Raw genomic sequence first — 25,652 nt, 5'->3', positions numbered from 1 at the left:
TTGTCCTACAATAACCCCAACCCTACTTTGTTATTACATTGTCCTACAATAACCCCACCCCCTACTGTATTATACTGTCCTACAATAACCCCACCCTACTTTGTTATTACATTGTCCTACAATAACCCCACCCTACTTTGTTATTACATTGTCCTACAATAACCCCACCCTAGTTTGTTATTACATTGTCCTACAATAACCCCACCCTACTTTGTTATTACTTTGTCCTACAATAACCCCACCCTACTTTGTTATTACATTGTCCTACAATAACCCTAACCCTACTTTGTTATTACATTGTCCTACAATAACCCCACCCCTACTTTGTTATTACATTGTCCTACAATAACCCCACCCCTACTTTGTTATTACATTGTCCTACAATAACCCCACCCTACTTTGTTATTACATTGTCCTACAATAACCCTAACCCTACTTTGTTATTACATTGTCCTACAATAACCCCACCCCCTACTTTGTTATTACATTGTCCTACAATAACCCCATCCTACTTTGTTATTACATTGTCCTACAATAACCCTAACCCTACTTTATTACATTGTCCTACAATAACCCCACCCTACTTTGTTATTACATTGTCCTACAATAACCCCACCCTACTTTGTTATTACTTTGTCCTACAATAACCCCACCCCCTACGTTGTTATTACATTGTCCTACAATAACCCCACCCTACTTTGTTATTACATTGTCCTACAATAACCCCACCCCCTACTTTGTTATTACATTGTCCTACAATAACCCCACCCCTACTTTATTACATTGTCCTACAATAACCCTACCCCTACTTTGTTATTACATTGTCCTACAATAACCCCACCCTACTTTGTTATTACATTGTCCTACAATAACCCCACCCCTACTTTGTTATTACATTGTCCTACAATAACCCCACCCCTACTTTATTACATTGTCCTACAATAACCCCACCCCTACTTTATTACATTGTCCTACAATAACCCCACCCGTACTTTGTTATTACATTGTCCTACAATAACCCCACCCTACTTTGTTATTACATTGTCCTACAATAACCCTAACCCTACTTTGTTATTACATTGTCCTACAATAACCCCACCCCTACTTTGTTATTACATTGTCCTACAATAACCCCACCCCTACTTTGTTATTACATTGTCCTACAATAACCCCACTCCCTACTGTATTACACTGTCCTACAATAACCCCACCCTACTTTGTTATTACATTGTCCTACAATAACCCCACCCTACTTTGTTATTACATTGTCCTACAATAACCCCACCCTACTTTGTTATTACTTTGTCCTACAATAACCCCACCCTACTTTGTTATTACATTGTCCTACAATAACCCTAACCCTACTTTGTTATTACATTGTCCTACAATAACCCCACCCCCTACTTTGTTATTACATTGTCCTACAATAACCCCATCCTACTTTGTTATTACATTGTCCTACAATAACCCTAACCCTACTTTATTACATTGTCCTACAATAACCCCACCCTACTTTGTTATTACATTGTCCTACAATAACCCCACCCTACTTTGTTATTACTTTGTCCTACAATAACCCCACCCCCTACGTTGTTATTACATTGTCCTACAATAACCCCACCCTACTTTGTTATTACATTGTCCTACAATAACCCCACCCCCTACTTTGTTATTACATTGTCCTACAATAACCCCACCCCTACTTTATTACATTGTCCTACAATAACCCTACCCCTACTTTGTTATTACATTGTCCTACAATAACCCCACCCTACTTTGTTATTACATTGTCCTACAATAACCCCACCCCTACTTTGTTATTACATTGTCCTACAATAACCCCACCCCCTACTTTATTACATTGTCCTACAATAACCCCACCCCCTACTGTATTACATTGTCCTACAATAACCCCACCCTACTTTATTACATTGTCCTACAATAACCCCACCCCTACTTTGTTATTACATTGTCCTACAATAACCCCACCCCCTACTTTGTTATTACATTGTCCTACAATAACCCCACCCTACTTTGTTATTACATTGTCCTACAATAACCCCACCCCCTATTTTGTTATTACATTGTCCTACAATAACCCCACCCTACTTTGTTATTATATTGTCCTACAATAACCCCACCCTACTTTGTTATTATATTGTCCTACAATAACCCCACCCTACTTTGTTATTACATTGTCCTACAATAACCCCACCCCCTACTTTGTTATTACATTGTCCTACAATAACCCCACCCCTACTTTGTTATTACATTGTCCTACAATAACCCCACCCTACTTTGTTATTACATTGTCCTACAATAACCCCACCCCTATTTTGTTATTACATTGTCCTACAATAACCCTGCCCCTACTTTGTTCTTACATTGTCCTACAATAACCCCACCCCTACTTTATTACATTGTCCTACAATAACCCCACCCCTACTTTGTTATTACATTGTCCTACAATAACCCCACCCTACTTTGTTATTATATTGTCCTACAATAACCCCACCCCCTACTCTCAGTAGAGTTTGTGTTGACCTCCTAGACTTATTACAAGATAAATATTTTTTTTCGAGAAATATATGGTTCATATAATCATATGTAAGCAAAAAGGAGGTCAGAATAAAATGAATTACTTAGTATAATTATATACACGGTAGGTATATACATCATACAAAATGTAACACCTGATTCAGTATTTGGCTAAGAACAAAAATATGTGTTTCATTTTTTCATACATATTGTTTATACTATGTATACTATGTTTTTTTTCATATTAGAAAAGTGTTGTTCAAGTCAGGAAAAGTTTCATTTAGTAAAAAAAATCAATAAAAGACAAAATTACCTACATGTAATATATAATTCTTATCACATATATATGAAATAAAACAAACAATTTATTTTGGTTAGCCTTATCAACAACCTAACAACACATTTTGTATTCCTGGACTGATAACACATAAACACTTTCATCATCTACCAAGAAAAATCAAATTACTGCAAGTACTATAATAACATTAACCTGTTTTAGTTTAATGTTGATAAATTGGTTGAAATAAAAGAAATTAATTGCAAATAATATGAAACACTCGGATACAATTGTATAAACTGTTTCTGTATGATCATAAATGAAATTGAAACTAAGCTGATCTATATTAGATAAAAATAGAATTTGTATGGTTTTTTTTTTCGAAAGATCTCATAATTGTTATAATACAGTTTGGACTGGGTGACCTTATTATTTATGCTTACGCTCCAATACACACTAAATGTAGGCAAGTTTATTGTTTGTTAGGTCTTATTCAACTTTATATACTGAAAATTGATACACTGAAAGCATAGAAAAATTATTAAGTGCAAAAACTAGAGCTGCTAATTATAAATGTCTCAATTAGGAATGTATCCTATTGAAACTGTAAAAACTACTCAAGCATGTATAGAACTTCAACAAAAAAACTTGAGTGTTTTTGTCATTTGATGTTAATAAATCTTCAAATCAGAAGGTTTATACTCCTAGTATAGTCACTGCTAACAATGTGTGCCTTAATACAGTCCTTCATCTTAACATATTGCTATAGCTACTGGCCCAATATATTGTATCATGGCCCTGGGCCTCTAAGTTACTGAAAAGAAGTCATTTAAATATTTTAACACATTTGACCCCTGTGACTTTGAAATTAGGTCAAGGTTAAACAAACTTGGTAGCACTTCATCCCAACATGCTACTGACCCAATATCATGGTTATTGTGAAGAAGTTGAAAAAGTAAATTGTTTAGGATGAATGACACATGACGCTGGATGATAGAGAAAGATTGCAAAAATTAGGTCACTAAAGTCGCAGGTGACCAAAAACAGTATTGATTATGTACAGTATATTCTGATGTTAGTGATGTATGTATCCATCCAGCAATAAATGCACTTTACAGGAAACAATTTATTAGGTCAATTTTTTTAAATAAAATACTTTCTCGTAAGGCACAGTTTGGTTTATTTGGTTTGGTTAATTTTGTTTAACATCCTATTAACAGCCAGGTTCATTTAAGGACGTGCCAGGTTTTGAAGGTGGAGGAAAGCCAGAGTACCCGGAGAAAAACCACCGGCCTACAGTCAGTACCTGGCAACTGCCCAACGTAGTTTTCGAACTCGCAACCCAGAGGTGGAGGGCTAGTGTTAAAGTGTCGGGACACCTTAATCACTCGGCCACCATGGCACAGAGACAGGACAAACTTCATACAAAGTATATCAAAAATAGTGAAAGATTTCTATGTTAATGGATTCTGTCCATTGTCACATGAAAATGCATGGCAGTATAAACATAAATATATTTGAATGTGATAATCAATAGCTATGTTTTCCCTCATGAATTACTTCCCAGTATAACATACATTTTGTCACAAATACTAATGTTATAACATCCAAAGGTTCCTTGATTGTATATATATCATGATCATTACTCCATATATTGTACTATGCACTTTAACTTCACCATAGACAGGAAGTGAAAATATTGACATTTTAAATTTCATATCATATATATGTCTGATAATTTTTTCACAAATATTTGTCTAAGTTTTGAGATAAATAGAATCTTGTATTTGTTTCCATTTTATGAAACATTAATCATAAGAATATCCTATCATCTTGCAGTCTAAATGAAAAAAAAATCTGTTTCATTAAATTACTGTACATAACTGAAATCCCCGGAGATTGAGTTGAAATAAATGATGGTATGTAAGTAATAAACCTGGTATCGTGAAGTATAAAAACAATTTGTTTGTCTATATAAATAAAACATACATAGGACATGTTTGTTTTGTTTACTTGTTTTGTTTTCTGGTCGATGGCGGATCTAGATAGATATTATGCTCTAAGAACAATCATCAATGATGTTTTCTATGGGTTTTTTTTCTCGGATTGTAAAGAATTACACAGTACAAGTTCTAGGAGACACAGTTAATAGCCCGGAGGAACAGTTGTCTTTATGTATAGTGAAACTGTCATAACAATATCATGTTGATGGTCGGTCTAATTATATATATATACATGTATATATATAACATAGTAACACAAATGACGAAGGAAGACATGTGTATATATATAAAAAGGGAGGTTCTGTCTATAGACTACAGTAGTGCACAGGTGAATTGAGGACCCATATCTCATATGATACGATGTATTACTCTTGTAAACATACTACAATACAACATCATTTGTACGTGGGGCAGTTCGAATAGCTGACCTGATGTCATCGGTGTCCTGTAAAATTTTCTTTCCCATGGAATACTTAAACCCAGATGGATATTTTAGCACATGGTGGCCATCTTGGATTTCGGACCGACCCGAAAAATAACAACGCTTGGTCAGGACTATCTCAGGATCATTTCATTTAAGATAGAGCTGGATCCCACTAGTGGAACTTGAGAAGAAGTTTGAAATAGATGTTGTTCAGGAACAGTGCGCGGTGGACAACAATGGATGAAGCACAATGACTATAGGTCATCCTGACCCTTCCGGTCAGATGACCTAAAAACACAATATAAATTGTGAAGCAACTTTGGAAAGGGATCTAATGATAGCCACAGAGATTTCTGTAGAATGTGAAAGCATATGTGTTACAGAAATAATAATATAATGCAGGGCTTTTTCTCACTAGTTTGGGAAAGGGCCTTTTTGTCTCAATTTGGGAAAGAAAATTGGTGAATTGGGAAAGATTTTTTTTCATGAGTAAACTGCAAATTTTGGGAATTTGACTTGAATATGAAATAATTCAAATAGGGAATGTGGTCCATTAACAGCCCCAAAAAGCCCCCAGAAAAAGCCCAGTAATGCTTGGTCATTCTGGTGTGTCTATAACCTCTCGTTCCCCAATTGACCTCCTTAGGAGATAAATCAAAGGACCACAGATTGATAGTCTAGTTTGTATACTACTAATGTAATTACAGAGAAATACATCCAAATATTTAGCAACTACCAATAGATACATACAAACCAACGAGGCATTATTTGAATGAAACTTATATTTTCATATATTCTGAAATACATAACATCTTGACATATTCGTTTATGGTTAATAGATAAATAACTGAGATCACCATGGCTTGAAGTAACTGATAATACTTTTACTTAACAAATTTAAGCAAACTGTATAACAATAGTGATGTCTTTCGATATTACAATAAAATTGATTTCAAGGAATCTAGTGTTACAATATCAGACAATGTCCTAATCCGTTTAGAGGAGGTATGTTACTGGATCCCAAAAACTGGAAAGATTTTGTCTTTGAGTTACTAAAGGGAAAATCAGATTATCTAAATGTTCTACTAAATACATGATTCAGTCTAATTTAATCTTATAAATCAATCTATTAATCCTATAAATCAGTCTATATAAGTCTTATAAATGAGGTCGAGTCTATCAATTTAATAAATCAGTCTATTTATAAAAAAAATCAGTCTATTAATCTTATCAATCAGTCTCATATAAAATTCATAAAACAGTGTATTAATCTTAGAAATCAGTCTATTTATCTGATAAATCAGTCTATTAATCTTATAATCAGTCTATTTATCTGATAAATCAGTCTGTTAATCTTATAAATTAGTCTCCTTTCTGGTTTGAGAGTCCCATCTCTCTGTTAGTAAACAATGGTATGGTGACTATAGTTGTAGTTTCAGCAGTCCTGTTTGTACTGGTGGTTATGTTATCTCAAACAGATTAATCTGACGTTTAACACCTGTTGGTACATACATGATGATAATTTAATATTCATGTTAAATTGATTAGAAGACCAGTGATAAGATTGTGTAATATATAATGTAATCACATGTGTTGATTACAGTACAACAGTGACCATTATATAAACAATACTTTAACAAGCATTCTGTCAGCTGAAAGGCCGCAAGGCTGTAATAGCAGACGTAAAACCCGTTAAATAAATAAATAAATAAATGAGCATTCTGTCATTGAAATGAGTTCATGCTATAAAAATAAAAGTAAATGTGAATCTTGTGTTTTTCTTGGGGTGCCACATACATCATTTTTGTTTCTGCTTGTGAACTTCTCTTCACAGTCATTGGCGGTGATTAATTTTCACACTTGGGGGTCAAAGTTACATTTGCAAAAACTTAAATTTTGTTTATTACTTTATTTAAACATTTTATTATTGTAATGATTTGATACACAGTCTCATCTTACATTATACTTACAATTACTATAAATATGATTTATATAATTATCATCGTTTTTATTGTTATTTTTGGAATCACTTATCATGATTTTAGTTCATATTTATCTCCTAATCATTATCATAATGATTTATTACTATTAGGCCACACCAAATTAATCAGTTGTTCTTCGGGAAACTGGTAAAAAAAATTGGGGCGAGCGAGCGAAATTTTTTTTTCTAGCAAAAAATTTCCATTTAGAGATTTCAAGAGGCGAAGCGTTCAAATGATGTGCGAGCGATATTTTTTTCCATTATTTTTTTTCATTAAATGTTGGAAATAAACTGAATACCATATTGAACAGATGTTTGTGTCTATTTGTGATCAATTCAAGTACATGTATATCATGAAGTGATTTCATACACAAATAACTAAACAATTGTATGTAAAATCCAACAACAATTTAATACCTGATCTACTTGATCAAATCAAACTTAACACAGTTCTCTCATTTGTATGGAACAAATACCGGTATAATAGAAAATAATGCATAAAACAAAAGAAAATTGGCACAGAAAAAACAAAATCACTATATCATATATAATTATCTGGAACAAAAATAATAACACCATATAAAACAACAGAAAATTGGCATATTAGAAACACAATCATTAAAATGTATATGGCTGGGAATTCAGCATCTATCAAATATAATTGACTTGTATTTAACAGTAAAACTAAGGGCTTTTCCAGCAAAACATCTACCCTACCCCAGGAGTCCAGTTTGTTTTAGGGGTACCACCCAAAGAATTTATTGAATTAATTTTAATACACAGAAGTAATTGGAGCGAAATCTAACCATGGACAGAGGTGAATTGTTTTGGAATCCTGGGTTCATTTAGATATTTTAATGGAATAGCCCTAATACTAAGAGGACAACTGTGAAATGATGAAATTGGAATAAAATAATTCCACATTTTCTGATTATTATTATGGAATACAAATAAAAAAAATATCACATAGATACTGACCTTATTTAACAAAAAATATCATTCTTCAAAATAAAATAAATACTTTGATTGTTACCACATTACAAAAAATTTCCAAGGTGGTAGTTTCCAATTATTGTATATAATGACCCATGTATTGTATATACCATTGATAATAAAATACTGTTTAAACCAAGGTGGTAGTTAATACTGCGGATAAAAAGGTCATAAAACGTTTCATTGTTCTCCGCTTCGTTAATTACTATAAAAATACCCATACTATTCCAAGAATTTACAGCAGACTATCCTCTACTCCTATACGTATATGAGGTCTTATTCCACCTGATTACATTGGTGGATATCGTTACATGACAGCCTGTCAAAAGTTTTCTGTCGTGTAAACCTCTAATGTTATTGGAGTAACTATCCTCGTGCTAGGCCGGAGCCTTTCCGCCATTTTTTTTCATCTCTGCATCAGGTATCAACGAAACGCTTGTTTGGGTCGGCGTTTCAAGCGTCGAAATGTGTTGTAATAACCGGAAAAAGAAGTCGGAAAACGGAAAAAAAATCCGGATTTGACGATTTTTCCGGAGGTGCGGGAAAAAATTATTTTTATTTTTTTCTCGACTTTGATATTTTTGGAGCGGGATTCCCGACGAACAACTGATTAATTTGGTGTGGCCTTACTTTATTATTATTTGCAATGGTGTTTTCATTTCAAACCAAAACGTTTTCTTCCAAATGTACAATTCATTAAATTGAAATCATATATTTATATTTCCTGACTTGATATCATTACTAAACTTTTATATAGTTATAATGTATGGAGCCCGTTTGGGGACATGCTGATATTTTTTTATAAAATAAAAAAAAGATATAATTACTTATCATAAGATATAAACATGTAATAAAAAACGCATACTCTTTCAAAGTAAGCACAATATGTGCAAAATGTCCAATGTCTATATGATGAATAGAAATTTAATTCTTTATCAATAATAAGTTCCTGATGTTATCGACTATCTGTATAATGTTTTTATTCGTTATGGTCATTTTTTAAATTATGTTTTATTTTAATGTACGTAATATTCTTAATCTTACATGATTAATGTGTATTAGTTCCTGTGTACTGTATGCAATGTAAGATTTTTTTTATAAATACTTACTTCATTGATATCTTGAATAAAATATCTACGCAATATGACATATAAATGAAATGAAATCAGTTTCATTTTATTTTTTGAAATGCCTGTGTCACATTTACAAAAATTCTACTGGACAAAACTTGCAATGATGATCCGTTTCTCGTTTACAGTAACTAGTTTTGGTTTGTTGTCCAGTCCATTCCTGAACATACTAATACTTTTATCCATCTTGTACATAGTAATTCCATCAATTATAACATAAAATCAATTTTTTACAACATACCTTAAGATATTGTGTCGTATTTTAACGCATCCACAAAATATTTCATTTCTGAACATGATCGCTCATTGATCTAGATCTTCCAGCACTAAATAATAAATGACTTAAAGTTTACTCTGACCAGTATATATAACTAAAACTCATTATCTTGTTCACTTAACCTGGGAATGGTTTCCACACTTTAAATTTGTGAGATTACAAAATGTATTTAATGCTATTATTACTTGTCTTATGATAATTTAGTCAGGATAAATTTTGATATATGGACTGGCCTAGATCTGAAATTGTATGTCTTCGGAAAAATCCAATGGTAAACAATTCAGTTGTAAACAATGGATTTCAAGGGATTACTCTATTTTATAATCACATAAAGAGTTAACAGCATAAACTTCAATGATATGTAGTCAAAACATTTTACCAATTCCATTAGTTATTTTTCTCTGAACACTGACTGTACTTGACGTTACTGAAAATAGATTATAGATTGCAATTGCAATGGCAAATGCCCAGATTAGGGTTGATTTCTTGGAGAATGGTAGAGTATCAAGCTGGAGGTAAACCATGCGCAAAGAAGAGGAAAAATCGCCAACTGGAATGGAGACTCCAGACTCTCAAGATGAGACTACGAAACAACACCATGGATGTGACTGCATATGCTGATGATACTTCACATCTTATCCACTTGGAGTAATAAATCCAGGATATTAAATGACAATTATATACACGTGTATCATATACTTGCAATTGTGTTTCCTGAACATTAACATTCAATATCATAAAGCGACCTAAGTGATTATGATATACTTTGAGAAATGGAACTTGTGTATTCTAAACATTATATACAAGTGTAATTTAACATTCGATTTCATAAAGTAACTTGAACTTGCAAGGGCAATGATTACCATATTCTCGTGTTAAAGGAAGTGACAATTATATAGACTAGTGTTTCTTTGTAATAACAAGATTAAACTATTTATTACGTGAATAATTTCGTATGTGAAGACTGCATATATGAGAACCACCGATATGATTAAACATTGACTTTGGTGATATTGTGAACTTTATCCATGATTTCTAGGATTATACTGATTTATGCTTTATTATTCAATCAGTTTCGTGATCATACGTTATCTAAATTGTTTTACTTGAACTATTAAAATGTCATTTAAAGTGTTTTTTTTATCGTTTTCTATTAAGTACATTATATCAGAGACTTGTATATCAGATATACAAACAATATACAAGTCTATGATTATATATACCTGATATATATCACAATGAAACAGGTAACGTTGAGGTAACGTTGACTTGAACTTATTGATAATGTGCCATTTCAATGTAAAGGTTAAAATTGAACAAATGTATTTTCTGTTTTATTTATAACACATATTAGTTATGATAAAGTGTGAAATTTATAACAATGAAAGATATAGAAATTCATGAAAATTTGAGTTATTCGATTTTAATATTTTTTAATTATATAAAAGTATTTGTGATATATATATATATATAGTATACATTATCTATAAACTGTTAACAGCATGTAGCACAGGTAATACAGGTAACCTAAGAATCAAATACTTCTCCAAAACAGGCTATAACTTACCTGTAATTAGTGCCTATTGTTCTCTATTGTTCCTACCCCCAATGTTAAAATAGGATATGTTGGCTGAGTGGGAAGACACCGTTAACATGTATGTTTGAAAGTTAATGCGATATAGGAACGGTGTCATAGATACATGTGTCAAAGGGGGACCTAGATGACTTCACGGTTCAGTGCACTGAACAAACACAATCGTGACATGCTTATTTCTACTGATAGGACTTGCCCAGAAAGAATTTAGTAGATAGGCTATATGATATGTATCTAATGCACATCTGTAAAACTACGCTTTCTTTTCTGAGGCATATATGTCCCTGATAAAACACACCGAAATTGAAATATTTCTGAAAAGCTATTGTTCCGATAATGAGACGCATCGTCTGCATACAGGCTTACACAAGCCGCAATCACAATAACATGCCTCCAGGCCACATACGCCTCCTTGAAACAAAGTGTGTTACTTATGATATGAAATGTAATTTTATATAACGACATGTTTTTGTTTATATAGGTTACCTATGTAAAAACAATTACAACACTTACTTATTCACTGAAAGCGTCTAGTTTTGATTTTCGTGGGGTCTCCTACTTTCTTATCTCGGCCGCTTCGGTAGGTATTTACTTCCGGGTTGTGTTAAACGAAACGTACAAATATTCACGCGTTTCACTCCCTAACAATCGCATACATCAGTGCTACGACTGTAAATTAGGTTATAAGAGGTACTCTCAAAACTAAAACAAAATCTCAGGAAACCGGCCATTTAGACAGAAAATGGATTACTATTAATATAATTAAAAAACTCAGTTATATGTACTGACTTTTAAGCATGGTTGGAGTTAAATGTTGACATTGTTTCGTTTATCGATGAGATTGATTTTGGCTCTAGATTAATGCAATCAACAACGAAAATTTCAGGCAAAGATGGCCGACTATGAAGGTCGGTTGTCTCCTGCCTGTATTGAAGATTTAGACGATGAAACTCTCGATCCTAGAATCCAGGTATGCACTTCTATGACAGGACTGGTCTGGTCTCAACATATGGAATTAACATGTTACGATAACTTACTACGATATCTCCATACACACGAAAATATCCGGCAGTTAGATAAGTTTATTGATTTCACGTTTCACAGTTTCAACTCATTGTCATTTTGAATTATGTAAATGGATGCATGATGCTTTATTTATAAATGACCTAGTCTGACAGGCGCCGTGTACTATTTTACATTAATCAGGGTACCAACCCCTGGTCGCTAGAAAGGCAGCTGCATTGTCCACTCTGCCATGCAACCACCAAGTTGTTGTTGGGTTTAATTTGAGTATTAAAGGTTTGGATAAGATTGGCTGCATTTGTGTCAGTAAAAAGTTATTGCTACTGAATCAATTTTCGTTAAGTTCAAGTTTGTCATTTAATGAGTAAAACGGGCGCCAATAGAGCACATGTGTAGTAGGACGAGTTATCCCACGTACATGTCCACTTAATTAATTATCCCCTGGCCAACAAAGTTTTAGATGGTTTATGATTATGACACTTTTTTGTTGCGCCCCCGAATCCGGGCTCTAGCAGTATAGGAAACACGCTGATGGGATATGAGGTCATAATATCCACCAATGTAATCAGGTGGAATAAGATCTCATATACATAAAGGAGAAGATTACCCCCTACCCAACAAAGTTGGCACAGGAGACACAAATGGGATCTGTCCATCCATCCGCCAGATTAGCACAATTCCTTTCGAAAGTATCAGATTCTGATGAAACTTGCTTGGTAGCCTTTTTAAAATCTAGAGTAGAATCAGTGTTATTTCTGCTGTTATTTCCTTATATGGTAACTTTTTCACTAGCTATACTACCTCCACTTGATCAGTGTTCAATCAAAAGTGGTTGACATTTTATTTTAACAAATCTTGTTGTGCAAATAATACAAAAGGATTAGACAACAAGCAAGCTTGTATAAGTCTTTTCCTATATAAAATTGATGGATACATGCATATCAAATTTGATGAAATGCAACACAACACAATATATACTGAGCCCACCATCATCAGATGGTGGGCTATTCAAATCGCCCTGCGTCTGTGGTCTGTGGTCCATCTTCCATAAACAATCCTTGTTATCGCTTTTTCTTGGAAAGTACTGGAGAGATATACCTTAAACTTCATGTGTATACATGTATTCCCCTTTGTAACTAGTTGTGCCAATCCAATTTAGATTCAGATGGCCATCTTGGATTTTTAGAATTGACGTTTGTTATCACTATTTCATGAAAAGTATTGGAGGGATATTCCTAAAACTTCATATGTAGGTTCCCCTTGGTCCCTATAGTTCCAGTTTAGATTTTTGATCAGAAAAACAAAATGGCCGACAGGCATCCAACTTGGATTTTGAGAAATTAAATTTGTTATCACTTCATTCTTGAAAAGAACTGCAGGGATGTTTCTTAAATATCACATGTATATTCTACTTATTCTTGTTATCAGATGATTGACAGAGGAAAAGAAGAAAGAAGGAAAAAAAGACATCAATCTGACATAGATCCAATAAACATCAGTCAATGGTGGATCTCTTGTTGTATATATTTAATTACCAGGCTGCCATTTTCAATCCAAGTTGTTACAAGAATGAAGTTGAAGGTTACACAGTGGCAATCTTAAGTTTCTTGACGTGTAATCCTCTAACATGGTTAGAGTAGAGTAGATTGGTACATGTATGTTATATTTTATCGTTTAACAGGTGGAGCTGGAGAAACTGAACAAGGCATCGGAGGAAATCAACAAGTTAGAGTTGGAACTTGATGTAAGTCCTACTCATTAAGGGCAATGACATATTTGTTGTATATGCATGTATGATCGATATACTCATAAAGTCATGATCATGACCAGTATGCCTGCTGAATTTTAATTTAAGTACTGGGTCACTAATCTGTTATAAAAAGATACTCAATTTATGCATACTAAAATAATATTCAAAGGTAGTCACATGTACATTGGCCACATAATAAGATGCTCAAAATATCAAATTTCACATGTAATTTGTAAATACATTTTGTTTTCAGATGTCCATTAGCTATTCCTACTTTTATGAACAGTCTAGTGTGTCTGGCCATGGGTTGACCAGGAAAATACTTTCCTATAAAAAGTTAAAGACTATATTTGAAGGAGTGAGGCTACTATATATATATGTAACATTGGTTTAAATGAAAATTAATATTGTACACCAGGACAGTCCCATGCCAAGCAAGATTCCAGTAGCCACACTGCAAGCATTCTTTTCATTTCAACAATGGCTTTATCAAAAGATCAAAAGTTTAATTTAGTTTTGATGAAAAGTTTGATTTTCATTCATATGACCATATTGAGATCTAGATAAAAACAATATTAAGTTCATATATAGTGCATGTATAAGAAAGTGATATTGAACAGAGCATAGCATACAAAAAGTCAGCTTTCACCCATCTTATGATACAAATATGTACAGTATCAATTAGGATACAGATTTTCCATTTCTTGTTTGATGATATATATACCCCTACAACTTATATTTCCTCCCAAAGATTTCTAGGGACTTTTGATCAGTTTTCCCACTTCATCATGTGATTGGAAACCCCCATTAACATGTTTATATCTTATCCTTGACGATTGAGATTGGTCAGGGATTTCCAACTATATGTAATTTCACATTTTTTCGGAACCCAGGATCTTAAAATTGCACTTTGTTCTGTTTAATCAGGAAATTGTAATTTGCTTGGGCAGTGCACCATCAAAAAGGCAATTAAATAACTATATATAGCTGTATAGGAGATACATAAAATAACTAGTGGTATAGGCGATGGATACATAAAAATAAATAGCGGTATAGATGTTGGATATACAGTCAAACCTGTCTATAAAGACCGCACAAGAAGAGACAGAAAAACGGTCACTATAGACATGACATGTTTTATCCCTGAGTATTCCGAACTATCTATCTGCAAATTATTATGCTTGCTTCCTGGTTTGTGCAAGGGGAGATAACTGGTATACACTCTAGCTCTAGGGTTGATAAAAATGGCCCTCGACCGTCGAATACTGTTTTTAGTCTCGGATTTTCCATTTGGAAATTGATAAGTGAAATCTCTTATTGTTTTTCCAAGAAATAGGCCACATAAATATGCTCGTGCAGGTTGAGTTGGTTGAAGTGATAATGAGGCGAAACCTTAAGTTAGCTTGTTTCCACAACAGAGATTCCGATAGCAAAAAGAGGTTGCATGCTTGAACAAAGTATGAACAAGAACGTGCGATTTAACAAGCCACCGGAAGTCATATACATTTTTTTTTGTATAGTATGCCGTGAGGTGTGTGAGGTTCAAAAACGTAATTCCTCACCGTTCATCATAACTTTAACACAACCACAGCCTTTTCAAATTAAATAAAATTCCTTAAAACGAGTACATCTGATTTTATATTTATATAATATTTGCTTTTCTCCTGTATTTCAATCCCTCATGCACAGCACCTATGAGTGGCCTCGACACTTTGATTGTAAATTCAGATTGTTTATATAGTTATCTTTAACAGTTTTCTTAATGGAAAGAAAAAGCAGTGTAACTGATGTATTTTGACTTAATTCTATCATCTATATTCTGTAGGATGGCCGGGCAGGTTTTCGCCAAGCTCTATCAGAGTCTACACAGAAACTTAACACACTCGCCAAAAAACTTGGAGCCTGCGTGGAGAAAGCAAGACCCTACTATGACGCCAGGGTTAAAGTGAAAGATGTGAGCTATTCATCTTCTTTCTTTTCTTTTCTTTTTTTTTATTTAACATTTTTATTCAAGTTTTCAACATATGATAACTCAAAAACAAAGACAACTTTCATACACACTTACATACACAAACTGTATACCAGGAGTGTGTTGAAGCTTGAATACAATATAACTAGTAGTTGTTTTAAAAAGATAGCAGCATATATATTTAAACTCTAGATAAAGGAATACATGTATTTTTCTATGCAGTCTATTGATTAACTATATTTTGAAAAAAGTCTCCATTTATATGAATGAAAAAAGTTTGTCAAAATTTAGATAAATGTGTTAAAAGACTTCAATTAATTTAATTATTCTGTGCAGGGGGGCGGGGGGTATAAGTTTGCCCCTGCACGACAGCTTCTAGTTGGACTTTCTTAACACAGTACATGAAATATTGATTTTGATATTTATTCTACTGGAAACATCATATTAGGTAAATGTAATGGTTTGATAATAAATCTTCGATCCTTAAATAGCCATAGGTTTGTACTTCTTTAAATTGCTTGACAAAAATGCATATTCAAAATGATAAATTATGGTGGATTTTAGATTGAATATGTCGATGTGTGTAAATTCATATATTTATAGTTTGTTATGTACTTGTCTGACTTCTGGTGTGTTTTTAGGCTCACGTAGAGGCCCAGAAAACGGCCTTGCGTTTTGAGCGCGCCTGCAGCATGCATGAGGCAGCCAAGGAGATGGTACAGCTGGCAGAACAAGGCTATATGTGTCGGGAGGAGCCGTCGGACCCAGCCTGGCAGGAGATGCTGAACCATGCCACTATGAAGGTCTCTATAGACATGTATTCTGCTCAGATTTCACTGGTAGATTCCCCTTGGTCCCTAGTTGTACATGTTTTTTGAATTTCTTCTAGATTCCTCTTGTTAGTCCAATATCATCTTGGATTTTGACAATTGAAGTTTGTTATCGCCATTTCTCAAAAGTCTCATTTGGTTTGTTTATATCAAAGAGGTAGCACTCTAAATTAAACAAGACAAGCGGCTTTTGGAAAATGGTCAAAATCGGTTCGGGTTCTGAAAACAGCTATTTCAGGCACCCTAACCCTAACATGCAGTGGATGAATTTCTGAACAGCCAAGAAATGGAGTTCTATAAAAGTTGCATTGAGGCCCTTAAACACTGCTAGTAAATTTGTATAGATACTGAAGGGGATTATGTTGAAAAATAATACAATATGTCCGGCAAAATTCAAATCCTTCAATATGTAGCTCACAACTTATCAATCAGCCCTCGATCAGCCCTCGTAATTAGTAGTCTTTAGAACTGTCAAAACTGGTTGTAATACAAAATAGCAGGGTGGTTGTATGATACTGAAGTAACAATCACAACGACATAGAGAGAAAAATAATGGGACTGAAAAAACGTGCATGTATCAGTGGGATGGTCGTAATTTTGAGGTAATCATTAAGTGAAGTTTCGGTGTATATAGAGGTGGAAGGAAACAAGAGTCACATCATAGTACATGTATAATTCGTATTACTTCGCTTTAAAGTCTAAATGTTAAATATCCAACTGAATCTCAGCGATATGGGCAGATGGCTTCTTGATTATTGTGAGGAATTTAGCCATACAAAAGGACACTTGATGACCTGTCATTATTCTAGTTTGTTTGGATTTTTAGGTCACCTGAGACAAAGTCTCAAGTGACCTATTCTAATCCCCTTTTGTCCGTCGTCGTGCGTCGTCCGTCGTCCGTCCGTAAACAATTTACATTTTCGACTTCTTCTCCAAAACCCCTAAACCAAATTCCATGAAATTTGGCAGGAAACTTCTATGGCTAAAGGTCAACCAAAATTGTAAATTATATGGTCCCCACCCCCCAGGGGCCTGAGGGGCGGGGCTAAAAAGGGTCAAATTGACTAAAACTTCAAAAATCTTCTTCTCTACTCTCAGATATGGTGGAATCAAACACTCTTCATAGATGGAAGGGTCTTAAGGTGCTTTACCAAAATTGTAAATTTCATGACCCAGGGGTCTCACATTTGCCCCTGGGGAGGGGGTAAACTTTACAATAGTTTATATAGGGAAATCACATTTTTATTTGTTTTATTTCTATTGGAATTCATTCTAATTTGGTAATTTGTCAGCATGGGATGACAGTTTGATGGCATGCACATGTTGGCCCTGACTGACGTCAGGGGCTAATGGGCGGGGTTAAAAAGGGCCAAATTGACTGAAATTTAAAAAAATCTTCTTCTCAAGACGGAAATAAGGTGGAATCAAATACTCTTTATAGTTGGAAGCATCTTAAAGTGCTTTACTAAAATTTTGAATTTCATGACCCTGGGGTCTTAAATTTGGCCCTGGGGAGGGGGTATACTTTACTATAGTTTATATAGGGAAATCACATTTTTGACTATAATATGTTTGATTTCTATTGGAATTCATTCTAATTTGGTTAACATTATCAGCTTGGGATGGCAGTTTGAGGGTATGCACATGTTGGCCCTGACTGACCCCTAGGGGCTTATGGGCGGGGCCAAAAATGGTCAATTAAATTAACTGAAATATTTCAAATCTCAGGTGACCGTTAAGGCCCATGGGCCTCTTGTTCTTTGGAAGCATAATGCTGAATTAAGATGCGGTAAAGGAAAAAAGTTGGTAGAAATCAGGGACCTGATATTGGGCATATATGATGCTCGAATGAAGGGCTAACAAATTTGTTGAAATGAATGGCTGTGACCTGCATTCAATTTTAATGAAATCTTGAAAATTTTTCTTTATTTACCTGTAAATGAATTCTTGACCATTGATCTAGCTTTACATTTCATGAAATCTTAACTATGGAAGTAGCTTTATATGTAAAATGATTTTTGATTTCTAGGTGAATGAAGCAGAGAAGGAGAGAAATGAGAGCGAGCAGGAACACATGAAAACCACTGTACTTTTCAACGAGGCCGACACCAAAGTGCAGTACCTTCAGAAGGATCTCAAACGTGCTATCAATAAGTCAAAGTAAGTTGTTCTCGGAAAAGAATTATATCGTGTGACTGTGTGGCTACAAGTGAGCAAAAAAAAGTGGGCATTTTAACATGTTTCTCATCTATTAAACTATACTAGTTTCATTTCCACGATAAATTCCCTGTTCTAGGTTATAACTAACTACACACTTACTTAATCCTCATCATGATTTCCACTGAGCATTCTCCTGAATAGCAGGGCATGTGTTTTAAATAAGACTTTAGTAATTATAACTAGTTTTAAGCTCACCTGACCTTTTCAAACAACTTCTTTTCAAAAACCAATTTGCAGAGAGACCTGCTTTCCCAAAAAAATCCTTGCAATAAGTCGTCTCTGATAATAAGCCCATTCATGTCTAATGTGTTTCTGTAAAAATCTTTCTGAATGCTTTTTCATTGATCTGCAATAATTAAGCAAGCCCAACCCTGACATTGAGTCAAAGTTTATAAGTTGGCCCCTTGGCACATTGTAGGATAGATACAGTACAACTGTTACAGTGTTGCATTAAATAAGTTCCCATGATTTGTGAAATGTGTCAATTTGAAGATTTCAGGTTCTGACCAGACATAAACAATAATCATTTACATCAGCTTTCACTTTACAGAAACACCAAATATGATTAATGGTCGTTTGTAGCTATTGTTAAGGACTCATTGTCATTGTTTTTGTCATTTTGTTCCCCATGTTTATCTCCCTTTTCCATTGTTTTGCCCCAGTATGTCCATTCGCAGGAGTTTCTTACAAATGGGCGACATAGTCAACAGATATGAGTTGTGTTTATTGTAAGTAAGACCGCAAGTTTTATCTTAAGCATGCCAGTTAAGATGCGATCTAGATCCTCAGGGGCCACGGACTTATCCTCCTGTTTACCCTACATACAAGTCTTATAAATATCTATATAATATATAGCGATGCAAAGTGTATTTTGATTTACATATCCTCAGTTACATCTTGACATGAAAACTGTTTTTTTACAGTAATTTCCTTTTAACATCATATTTCTTTGATTTTGATTCAAACACAGGACATATTTCTTAATCCTTAGAAGAAAATGCTTTTTTATATAAAATAAAATGGAGTTTAATCTGTCATGACACTGGGGAGAAGAAACTGTCTTTAATATAAAATAAAATATAGTTTGCCTTAACCTGTCATCTGGGCACTGGGGAGAGTAAAAGGGGGGGGGGGGGGGGGGGGGGGGGGGATGGGTGTTTGAGAACTAAGGAAAGGGTGAGACAATACAATTTTACATGGATGACAAAGCATGCAGATGACTTCTTGTTCAGGATCAAGTGTGTGTGTGTGTATTAGAATGCTTTTCCTCTGATTAACATCAATATAAGGTATTATTAAACAGTACAATATCTTCCGAACCCAGGAATGCTGTATATGTACCTATAAAAAAAAAGATATATATTATAGAAGAATTGAAATACATGTACATGTAGCAATTGAGTAAAGCTTCTAATTTAGGACGTAGCTTGAATTGGACTACAAAAAGTTATGCCAGCAAAATTTTATGAAAATATGCCACTATGGACAAAATATAAGTACTTAGTATTAAGATTAAGGATAAAAATTGTCCTTCTAACTAAGATCACCAAGATATAATATTGGTACAGATGGATGTTGTATTTAAAATTTAATTGTTCTGGGAAGAACAGCATATTTTTCTAAAATTTATTCAGACAAATTTTCTCCCTTGATGGAACCTTGCTACTGGATGTTCAGTCTGGGGAGTAATCCTGTAATAATGTGTTAGATGATAGTGGATATGTCCCTTCTACTCAGATTTACACAGCCCAGTGGATATGGTCCCTTCTAGTCAGAATCACTCGGCCCAATCTGTCACACCTGTTTATCATATGATGAATAATTCTGTGAAGTTACACCATCTCATAAATTTGGACATCTAACAGTAAACAACAGTGATAACATCACAAGACTACGATGATGTGATATTAGGAAAATGGTTTTAACTCAAGTGATCTATTGCAATTTCCTCTTTTAACAATTTCCAAAAGACCAAGGTGTGTTCCATAGAATATGTTTGTTGCCAATTATATTCATACAGTATATGTGTGCTATATACCGTATATGTAATTATGTCATCAATATATATTCTAAATTCAGTATATCTAGAAATAAAACCAACAACAATCAACTATCAATGCATATGGTCATCATAACTTCTACTTCACAAAACAAACACTTGGCACATAATGTTTCACCGTAAACCCACTTATTGGATTAATGCCTGATGAGTGATACAGGCCCATTGTGCCTCTTGTTTATTTACTAAGATAAATCGTATGGTAAACAGAATGTCCCACTGGTGTGATTGGAACTTGCTTAGATCCTATGTACAGGTATTGGTAATGATGTGGAGGGATTGGTTCTTAGTGGTTGTATTCATTTTAGAAAAACCTGTCCATCAGAATCATCATATTCCTTCATTTTATATCTGCTTTGGTTTAGAGGTCATCATTTCTTATTGAATTTCTATATTTCTTATAATTCAGACTACAATGTGATATTAATTAAATGACACCAATTAGTTTAGGTGCCTCTCTACCATTTATTCATTTGTGGGTGTGCTTTGTTTTTTGTACTGGTGCCTGGCCATGGCATTGTTAATTGCGATGTCATGTCATGTTAATTACGATGTCATGTTAATTACAATGTCATGTCATGTTAATTACAATGTCATGTTAATTACAATGTCATGTTAATTACAATGTCGTTTTAATTACAATGTCATGTTAATTACAATGTCATGTTAATTACAATGTCATGTTAATTACAATGTCATGTCATGTTAATTACAATGTCGTGTTAATTACAATGTCATGTTAATTACAATGTCATGCCATGTTAATTACAATGTCATGTTAATTACAATGTCATGTTAATTACAATGTCATGTCATGTTAATTGTCATGTCATGTTAATTGCAATGTCATGTTAATTGCAATGTCATGTCATGTTAATTACAATATCATGTCATGTTAATTACAATGTCATGTTAATTACAATGTCATGCCATGTTAATTACAATGTCATGTCATGTTAATTACAATGTCATGTCATGTTAATTACAATGTCATGTCATGTTAATTACAATGTCATGTTAATTACAATGTCATGTCACTGTTAATTACGATGTCATGTTAATTACAATGTCATGTTAATTACAATGTCATGTTAGTTCCAATGTCATGTTAATTACGATGTCATGTTAATTACGATGTCATGTCATGTTAATTACAATGTCATGTCATGTTAATTACAATGTGTCATTTTAATTACACTATCATGTTAATTACAATGTCATGTCATGTTAATTACAATGTCATGTTAATTACAATGTCATGTTGATTACAATGTCATGTCACTGTTAATTACAATGTCATGTTAATTACAATGTCATGTCATGTTAATTACAATGTCATGTCATGTTAATTACAATGTCATGTCATGTTAATTACAATGTCATGTCATGTTAATTACAGTGTCATGTTAATTACAATGTCATGTTAATCACAATGTCATGTCATGTTAATTACAATGTCATGTTAATTACAATGTCATGTCATGTTAATTACAATGTTAGGTGGAGCTAGTCTCCACAATAAAATCTTAATACAGATTTCCTAATTAGGAATTTACCATTATAGTCAAATGTTGTCTTTCTTTTTATATCGTATGTTTTCTTGAGAGCTGTCAGAAACTGTTTATTTACACAGATCTAGAGACATTATAGGAAAATTGACAACAGTTCCAATCGATCAATGTATCACTGACATCTCCTTATCCAATCAAAACCTACTTTTATATTAAAGCATTAAATTTCACAATTGTTGGAATGAAACATTTCGGCTTTACAAATTCTGCTCATGTGATCATAGTTTTAGAAATTGTCTAAAAGTTATTTAATTAATTTTTAATTGTATTCAATTGATTTCATTTCTTGTTTGTTTCAGACCTTACTTTGAAATGAAAGCAAAATTCAATCAGTCAATGGAGGTAAGAAAAAATTACATTTAATTAGGTGACATTTATATCCAGGTTTGATTTCTGTCCTAGGAAGGTCATGGTCACTATTGTCAAGTTTCATTGTTGCTTTAGTAGAATGTCTCCATGTAGACCAGTTGTTACACTTCATTTCAACAAATTCTATTGCTATAAAATAAATGGTGAATTTGATAGGCAAACCTATATAAGTCCTCTCCAAACCAGTTGTTACAAACCCATTACAGTTTATAATTATTGCTCTAAATATGGAAATTTACGCAGGGGAAGAGGGGGTAGATTTACGTCAAATATGCGCATATTATTTTGTACATAAGCATTTAGTGAAATCCAATATTTAAAGGAAGTCTCTCATTTCAGGATCAGAAGAGAAATATCCATATACTAGAGGAAGATGTTTCCTTAGCTAAATCAGCGTACTCTGACGCACTGAAAAATCTGGAGCTTATCAGTGACGATATCCACCAACAGAGACAAGAAAAACGAAAACAGCAGGAGCTCGGTGTCCGAGAGGCAGGGGTAGGCTCTGAATCTCCGTCGCCTCCACCCAATCGCGACAAGGGCATGAACTCTGTAGAAGGTCAGGGGTCAAATCATATAAGTAGCTGCCAGGGTTCGTCGCAGTCAACTAATACATCTAGTCATGCCAAACATTCAGACTATAACTCACAGGAGAACATTAACTATAGCCTCCCCTCCGTCATTCACCAGAGTTTAGACAAGTCTCGTAACCCCAGCTACCGTGAGGCTGTAGATAGACAAATCAGCCAAACTGAAGGCCATGTGGATGATTTTCCCGCTCCTACGTTTGAGGATGAATATCGGGCATTGCCAAATAGTCGGATGACACCGGGTCAACATACCGCCCTGCGGCGGAGTTTGTCACGAGAATCTAGTATACCAAAAGACTTCACCAGTGCATTGTTATCGTCTTCTCCATGTGACCACTCGGACAGACCAGATCTGTCACAAGATCAACGCGCACGATCTCAGTCTTCCCCTACCGGCAGGCGACGGAAACTCCAAGGTGGACTCATATTGAAGATTGACGCTGCAATGGACCCTTTAACTCAACGATATCAGGCGACAGAAATTCAACCGACCAGGAAAGGTCAGAGACGACGACTGTCAAAAGACCAGTCTAAAGTTCAAAGGAGTGTTGAGTTTCCAAAGCATAATCCATTTGGAAGTCCAACAGAGAAAACATGGAGAGAGAATTATTCCATGTCAAATTCACCAAGTCGTCAAGGGTCTTTCCTGGCCCCCGGTGGTCAGGGTCTAGAAGGAGAGGATGGGTCGGACACGGAGAGCATTGCCAGCACTGGACCAATGTTGGACGATGACCAGGTGGAACTTTTGACCCTTGAGTTTTCTGATCAAGCTTCGACTGATGATAATAGTCCAACTTTTAAAAGACAGGACTGGAATAGGATGAGTTTACCACCCAGATTGAGTCATCTTGAGCAATACATTCACCACCCAAATGAAAAAGGGGAGACCAGTGTCATTGAATCTCTAACAAATGGTGATGTGTCTTTGTCAAACACACTGACAAATGAGGACGACACAGCAAGCCAGTCTAATAAAACTCTACCCTTATCTAGTCCGGAAACTGATATTCCAGTAGACGTCGGAGAAGCTGATACTCAACTTCCTAGTACTTCCCCAGTTGTTACAACTGAGGAAATTGAAATAGTTTGAGATTTTGTTATGCTCTAGATTAAGATATATTATAATTTTGCAATAGAATGAACTCTTGTGTATGAGACAATTATGTGCCTGCGTAACATTAATTTATCTGGAGCAACTTTACACAAAATATTCTATGAATCCATTTTTGAGATTTACTATTACTGCCTCCACACACCCCTAATTTTTTGTAACCAAGTCAAATGAATGAAATTTATTCCATGTATACTTTATTTTTGGAAACTATTTCAGATCAGATTCTGTTCGTAAACTTCAAAGCAAGTGACAGAAACAAAAATTGCAAAATTAATGATGTACAAATATTTTCAGATATATGCCATCTTCTCTGTGGAAGATATGTTATGTTAGTAGTTATAGACAGGGGTCTAATTAAGCTAAGTTTGACTAATGTTCCAATTAGTTGAACTTGATTGACAATATGGACAATATACAGGGTGTGACAATGTCTTTAGCTCACCTGGTTCCAAAGACCAATGAGCTTATGTCATGGTGCAGTGTCCGTCGTCCTGCAACTTTACACTATTGATCATAAACCAATGAACAGATTTCAACCAAATTTTATGTGAAGCATCCTTGGGTGAAGAAGAACCAGTCTTGTATATTTGGGAAGGGGGGGGGGGGGGGGGGGGGGGCAGGGCCTGAGAGGTAGAGCCAAACAGGGAAAATATACACCTACTTGGTTAAAATCCTTCTTCTTTCTTCTGTAGGAATGAAAGTATTCGGTCCTTATTAGGTTTTGCTGTATCCTTGGGGTGAAGGGAAGCAATTTTGTATAAATTGAGAGTTGGGGCCCAATAGGGGAAATAAAGCAAATTCTTCAAAATCCTTCTGCTCTAGAAATGCAGGAGTGTTTTGTTTCCTCTATTTACTGCCATATCCAGGTGAGCAATACGGGCCTTTTGGGCCTCTTGTTGATGACAGGGTATATACCGGTAGTGTAGTTTAGAATTTATGG

At 34.4% G+C, this 25,652-nt stretch overlaps 2 protein-coding genes across 3 annotated transcripts in view; one reads left to right on the top strand and one right to left on the bottom strand.

Moving 5' to 3' along the window:
* Nucleotides 1–11,843, bottom strand: part of LOC117322231 (PTB domain-containing engulfment adapter protein 1-like) — a 70,531-nt gene extending 58,688 nt beyond the window's left edge. For both annotated transcript variants that reach the window (XM_033877023.1, XM_033877020.1), the window contains exon 1: nucleotides 11,731–11,843. The gene's annotated coding sequence lies outside the window, so the exon portion shown is untranslated. The remainder of the gene's footprint in view (nucleotides 1–11,730) is intronic.
* A 256-nt stretch (nucleotides 11,844–12,099) lies between these two features.
* Nucleotides 12,100–25,300, top strand: LOC117322228. Its single transcript, XM_033877008.1, has 7 exons — nucleotides 12,100–12,187; nucleotides 13,922–13,984; nucleotides 15,816–15,944; nucleotides 16,601–16,762; nucleotides 18,819–18,949; nucleotides 22,939–22,981; nucleotides 23,348–25,300. The coding sequence occupies exons 1-7, from the start codon at nucleotides 12,110–12,112 to the stop codon at nucleotides 24,686–24,688; spliced, it is 1,947 nt and encodes a 648-aa protein (XP_033732899.1). The 5' UTR covers nucleotides 12,100–12,109; the 3' UTR covers nucleotides 24,689–25,300.
* Nucleotides 25,301–25,652: the final 352 nt, after the last annotated feature.

The sequence above is a fragment of the Pecten maximus genome, chromosome 2 (assembly GCF_902652985.1).
Source record: "Pecten maximus chromosome 2, xPecMax1.1, whole genome shotgun sequence".
NCBI classification, from domain to species: domain Eukaryota; kingdom Metazoa; phylum Mollusca; class Bivalvia; order Pectinida; family Pectinidae; genus Pecten; species Pecten maximus.
This window is presented reverse-complemented; position numbering and strand designations above follow the sequence as displayed.

Excerpts from the sequence above, each read along its gene's own strand:
- LOC117322228 (XM_033877008.1), top strand. The coding sequence starts at position 12,110 with ATGGCCGACTATGAAGGTCGGTTGTCTCCTGCCTGTATTGAAGATTTA. Across the intron at positions 15,945-16,600 it reads CCAGGGTTAAAGTGAAAGAT|GCTCACGTAGAGGCCCAGAA; the intron begins GTGAGCTATTCA and ends GTGTGTTTTTAG. Across the intron at positions 18,950-22,938 it reads CGTGCTATCAATAAGTCAAA|ACCTTACTTTGAAATGAAAG; the intron begins GTAAGTTGTTCT and ends TGTTTGTTTCAG.